This window comes from Lytechinus pictus, chromosome 7 (genome assembly GCF_037042905.1).
Source record: "Lytechinus pictus isolate F3 Inbred chromosome 7, Lp3.0, whole genome shotgun sequence".
Classification (NCBI taxonomy): Eukaryota; Metazoa; Echinodermata; class Echinoidea; order Temnopleuroida; family Toxopneustidae; genus Lytechinus; species Lytechinus pictus.
The window spans coordinates 14960001-14966743 of record NC_087251.1 but is presented as its reverse complement, the minus strand read 5'-3'; the positions used below and the strand labels follow the sequence as shown (position 1 = coordinate 14966743).

Sequence of the window (6743 nt, the reverse complement as noted above, 5' to 3'; positions counted from 1 at the left end):
TAGAAAAGAGTAAAATGAATAGGAGGCCAGATAGCGAGATGGAAGAATAAGAGGGGGAAAAAGAGACGTAAAGTACATGAAGGGAGTGAAAGGTGGAGGAGAGAATTAAAGAAATGGAAAGAAAAATGATCAAGTTTAATTTCTGAAGGAATCAATATAAAATACAACTCTTTAAAAATATCTCAGACAAACTGACATCATTGCAAGAACATTATAAATTTGCATGAAAAATTATTTAATATACAATTTCGAAGTTGAACATCAATTTACATACAGAAATTCATCACATCATAATGAAATTTACAAGAAGTGAATGAAGAAAGAATTATTTCCTTTTTCCTTCTTCAAACCCTTAAATTGACATTTTACTGGAAATAAGAACATTATCCCCATAATGAGCCATTATTATCACAATATCTGATTTTTCATGCTCAACAGCATAATCAGAAAATAATAAATGATACATTTCAAGCAAATTGAAAAAATAGTAAACAGATATCTATGTACAATACCCATTATAAATTGAGAAATATCAGAAAATTTCTATACATATACATCCATTAAAATGAAATGATTTTCAGTACATGCTTATACAGAAAGCATAATTGAAAACACATCTCTCTGATAATAATAAAAAATAGAATTTATATTTCATGTAGTAAGTCAAAATATTTCCCTTTTTCTTGTCTCATTTTCAACATTTTTTTATTTGACAAAAATAATGTCAAAACCAACTTGCCATCAATTAAGTTTTTCTTAAGTTAGCCAACAGTAGTTCAGAATGTTATAATAAAAACATAAACGAGACAAATGTGATAACAGAAGTTTGACTGAAATGAACAACAGTATATATCGCATCTACATGTAATTTGTATATGTGCACTCTATCTGTTGATACATGTTACCCCCTCCTTTTACACAAACATGATTTCATATAGACCTAGAGTATGCCTTATTTTCATTTGGTTAATTTCATATTATACAGAACTACACAATTTTAAATTCACCTTTCTTAGGATATTTTCAGTAACTCATTGCTGAGAGGGTAACCAATATGAAATTATGGCAATAATTTGTTTAAATCATTATTTTAGACCTGGCACCTCTGTACATTCAAGATATACACATGAATATAATTATGTAATGTGCACTTCTTGCATACTGAAAATGTAGGTTGGTGACCAATAATGAACTTCAAACTACCCAACATCATGATTTGTGAAAATTAGATTAATAGCACGCCAATGAAAAGTATGAACATACATTTTCTTCATTAGGCTCAAGAAGGGAATACAGATAGACAAATTGTCTCCTTATAACTGCTCTAATATAGGAAGTGCCAGTAAGCGATTCTGAAAGGCAAATGATCATTATTTGATAGTCAATCTGATTAGTCAATTTATATATGATTCCACTAAGACTACGTTTGTTTGATGTGGCTGAAATCCAGGTTAAGGATTAGTTAAATTAGATATTTGGTAACAAATCTGAGCTCAGTTCAGGCTTGGAGGTAAATGGTTCTTACAATCTTATTGTTTATTATTTGGCATTTTTCTGAGACAAAACAGTTTCTGATCTTTGCTGTTTTAGCAATCATCCCAGACCAGCTTGGCTCAGGGGAAGTCTCTCAAACTCACTGAGCTGGCTCCCGACATTACATTATATTGTTTTTAACATTACATTAAAAAAAATATTGAAAATTAGATTTTCAAATCAACATATACAAAATATATAACCCTGTCCATTCCATTTGGATATAAGATTTTTTCAAAAAGTGGGGAGGGCGGAGGGTGAAGGGGGGGGGGGGGGTAATACCATTACCTATATAGCAGGACATATTGCTTTATTAAAGGCAAGTTATCTTCAGTTATCATGGGCAAAAGTTTCTAATTTGCTGACCCAAGAATTGTCAAAAAAAGATCTGTAAAAGTGATAACAGTAGAGCCAAGTAGCTCTTTAAATTCTTCAGATGTCATAGAGAGCAGATTATAATTTGCTAATCACAAAATAGAGAAAAGAACTGGAAATAATGATAATAACTTTACGTCTGTGAAGTCAGCTAACTTGCTGTCCAGGCGATATATGTTCTTAACCTCAGCCATAGAGGATGGGAAATATCTTTCCCATATGAGGCAATATGCAGGTACATACACTGTACAGTGTATTACAGTAATGTAATGTAAATGTTATATACAGTGTTATAGCATTTGTTTTGAATGACACTGTTCTACCCTGGGTCATGGACTACACCTGTTACTGGATAAGCACCAGATCAGTATCAAACTCCCAATGAAAGCTGAATATAAAATTGCTTTTAAAGTTTTGGGAACAAAAAAAAAATCCCTTTTGACAGTAATCTATCAAAATTTGATAATTAATATTCCTCATTCATAAGGATGTAACAATACTTCACAGGCATTGGACAGGTATGTACATAAATACATAGCTTAAACTGAGATACATGCACATGTTTAAAAATAGAAATCTTCATTATTTACAAACCCATCAAATTCAAAAATTTCAAATGCAGACACTTTATTATATGTCATTATTGGAAGGTTTGAAAATTAGTTTATCAAGCCTTGATAAAGGCAATGACATATTATTAATATGATGTGTATATGATGTGAGCAAGTTGATTTCCTGATTTGGTTGGAATCATTCAACATATGTCAATATGATTCAAAGGTCATACAAGGTTTTAAGCAATTTAATCACACCAAACTATGTGTGTGTGTTATAACAATTAAACAAAAATCAACAGAATTATGCTGAACAGAAGTTTGGCAGACACTGTCCATTACCAATCACAGGCTTTGTTACTGTTATATGATACAATATTATTTTACTTCTCCCTTTTCTTATACACATTTGGTTCATTTGTCATTATTTTGTACAACCTGCCTGTTGCTAAATTAGCTACATACTCCTTGAATGTCGGCACTTCCAGAAATTGACAAGTATTTTCTATTTTTTGTTTGTTTAGTACCTACAGTACACTTCAATTTATTTATCTATTTTTCTCTAGTGTGTGGTGTCCATTGATTAACAATGCTACAAAACAATCAACAGCCAAAGAAAAAAAATGTTTTTACACTAAAAACTACATGTAATGTCTTTATTTCTGCTATCTGATATCATCTTACTTCTAGAAATAACACTATTAATATAGTCTGGAAACTAGCTTTACCTGATAAAATGAACAAAAGTTTTATTTCATTAAACAAAATATGAATTACTTCACTCCATATTTTAATATTTTTAACCTGGTTCTGAATTGGCAAGATACATATCAATGTGTCAGATATTAATTCCAGACAAGGAGCAAAAAGAGAATACATCCTAATTTTGATAATGGACCCTTTCTTCTTATGATCTAAAATATAACCAGCTAATTAATTTCAGGTAATCTGAACTACATACTAATTTTGAATCTCATGAAGTGCATCTCTCACGGCTATAGTACTGTCTGTGTTTATTATGTTTATTTCTTTTAATACAAAACAAAATCCCTTATTATTCTGTGCATATAACATTTTACTATATTCATAGCAACATTTTCAAATATACAAATATATAAACTCATGTTTTGATTAATAAAATTATATTTTAGACAAGAAATTAAAATATCTTTTATTTCACACAAACAGGGAGCAATAATGCTCAAAAAAGGAAAATGTCTACTCGGGACACCCTATTGCTTTAATTCACCCCCTCCCCCACTACTGAACCTGGAAAAAAAACCTACTATGGCAGTAACATATCCTAGTGTTATAGTATAATTTGACTTATATTTCTACCCATGTTCAATAATCAGCTATGTGTACAAGTAAATGTTGAAAATATGACATTCTTAAACTAGAACTCTTGTTGCCCAGTCGAGTTTCCTTATTCTGAAAACCATTCCCTTCAGAAACAGTCATTAGTTCCCCCTCAACCATCACACACATTCACATACTGCATTTGCACTGATAACTATAATTCTGAATATACATTGTCATTTTTAAGAATAAAAATAACACTAATAATACTACGAATAATAATAATGGTAATTCTTTGTCACCAACACGCAAAAGAAAATATATCTATTCTCTCAGACTTGCAAAGGGAACAGAACTTGGCATCTCCTATACACTTACATTGCAGTGGTCTGGAGGGAAGCCAAAAATGGTAGGCCAGGTCCTAAATTTGGCAAGAACCTGAATTAGGCTGTCATTTAAACTGATCCCACTCATAACCATGCCATATAGTTGTAGTAATCTTTCAATGACTGTCTATGCACAAATGACTTCCTCTGTAGCTTTCTTTCAGATAGCCTCTTATGGACATCACTCAACAAGACTCCTGCCACAGTTTCTGCTCTGCTGATAAACAACCTTGCGTTTCTTCTGTCCACCACCAAAGTGTCATCATTTATAGGACTCTGTAGTTTCATGGTGGACTACCATCTTGATAAGCAATCATATTGCCACTGCTTTATAAAAATCACACTCTTGTTCTTGAAGCGATATCTACGCCGAACTTGAACCGACTTTGCACATTGTTTGATTTGCTGCAAAAGCAATTTCATGCTGTTATCATGTATAAAAATCGCAATCAAGAGTCCGTTCGCCCATCAGTAACTTATCCTAAAGTGTGTTACCACTGCACTTGCTCAATAATGTTTGAATCACAAAATGATGTCCTAGACATATTAGTTTCACTATGTGGCAAGTCCACTGCTACAGCTCTACAGAGTTTGAGCTGTACGATTCTTTGGATCATACTTTTTGAGCTTGGCTTTTGAAGCAATTCAAATCCCCTTAGTCTTTTAATCACACTTTGATTCCAGCATCTCTCTGAAAAGCTGCTGAATGGGGATGCTCTTCTCCGCTGAATTACGTGAGACATGGTCCACCGATTCGGAGGAGAGCTGGCGAAGCGTCGGGAGGGTGGAGAGGAGATGACAGACCCTGCGGCTGTCTCCAGGGTAGTCCTTCATGATGTGATGATGCAAGGCATCATACAGATTGTTCTGAAGTTCCCCCAGATGGGTGTTCTCCTCCACTCTTGATAACTCTGCAAACAACAATTATAAGTGATTAAGAAAAAGGGCTCCATCTGGATATACAGTAATTGTGTTAATCACTCTGAAAGAAAACTTATCGATATCTGAGAGTTGATTCACAAAAAATCAAGTGTGAATTAAAGTCACACTTGAATTCACAGAATTGTGCAGCATATCATCACACTGGTTGGATCATGCTTGGGGAACTCACGCTTTTGAATTGTCATCAATGGATTACACATTGCATGCCAAATGCAAGATGGTGTACAAGTATGATTCAAGTCTCTCTGAACTCTTTGTTTAACAAACCAAGTAATGTTATGGACAGGTATCTTTAATAATTGAATTGAATAACTTTGCTCCTATGAGAAACAATAATGACCAGAAGATGGAATGTGTGGTGTTATTAGTGGTTCAACAGGCAAGATGGGTAAAACCATCAAGTGTTACAACTGTTTCAGTAATTTTATGAGACTGTCTAACAATGTAAAGCTGTTATGTAATCTTTTTTTTCTTCAAGTAAACAACCACCTCCAAAGAGAACTTAGAAGCAAAAATAAAGAGATGACCAAAGTTACTCTATATTGACAAAAGCTATCTCCCATGTATGGTATTCTCTTAATGTTGTATCACAGAAAGTGGTACCAAATTGTCTCTCAAGCTCTTCCTACACTCGAACAATACAGATCAGTTAATTTCACTTACCAACATTACAAAGTATGATACATTTTAGCAATGCATATTCTTCCTTGTCAATGCCAATGTCCCTGAGTTTTCTCGTGAGATGTAATGCCTTTGCCACTAATGAACCAAGACCACTTCTTGCTGCCTGCTCCTCATCCATACTCAGACCCTAGGTGACAACAAAAGTTACAGTAGACACAATGTTTGACATGATGGTTCAGACTTTAACTGACATTGGATTCTAAAATACTTGACTTTGTATCATGACAAAAGTCTGGGCATATTTTCACTACTTAACGTCTTAACCTTTTTTATCATTAAACGCTTTGCATAGACTAAAAGCAAGAAAGTAGCTGTGAAATCCTGCATGGGAAAAAGACAACAGACAACTTTTTCAAGGTACCTAGGTCCATTTATAAAAGTCTGAGCCATTTTTCATTATGGCTTTAATCAGGAATCCTGCTGAGTGGTTATTCTCTTTTAATCCTCAGGTTTCTAACTCAGAAAACTGATGGACAAAATTAAACAAAATTATAATCAAGTAGCCATAGAAATGACAGCCATATGTTCCAAAGGATTTTGTATTAAGACTTGTTCTCTTACTTCATCAATTTAGTTTTGAAACTGCTCGATCAAGTGAGCACTCGTAGCTCCATTTAAAGGTAAATGCTAGTTTTGGTAACGATATCAAAATGAGTTCGTACAGAATCCAATGAAATGACCACCAAAGTGTCTGTTTGTATAGATAAAACGCATGTGCCAAAGGATTCTGGAAGAAATTGTGTAATTGCTGAGAAATCAGCAAATAAGCACAGGATTCGGGTAGAGCGTCGGGCCCGACGCTCAAAGCAATAATTATACACAGTCCCACATGCGCTTATCTGTGTTGGGGAAGTTCAGTCTAAACATTTTTCAGCGTAGATTTCAAGATTTCACAAAGTTCAGTTTATGTAACTGTACCAGATCTAGATCCTCGATGATATACTGACAATTAAGCCTGGTTTTACAGACT

General features: G+C 33.7%; 1 protein-coding gene across 3 annotated transcripts in view; it reads right to left on the bottom strand.

The window, feature by feature from the left end:
• Positions 1 to 211: 211 nt before the first annotated feature.
• Positions 212 to 6743, bottom strand: part of LOC135154719 (estrogen-related receptor gamma-like) — a 24940-nt gene continuing 18408 nt past the window's right edge. For all 3 annotated transcript variants that reach the window (XM_064102027.1, XM_064102026.1, XM_064102028.1), the window contains exons 8-9: positions 5753 to 5900; positions 212 to 5058 (exon numbers count right to left, since the gene is read on the bottom strand). In XM_064102027.1, coding sequence (XP_063958097.1) covers positions 4811 to 5058; positions 5753 to 5900 — 396 coding nt within the window. In that variant the 3' untranslated portion in view covers positions 212 to 4810. The remainder of the gene's footprint in view (positions 5059 to 5752; positions 5901 to 6743) is intronic.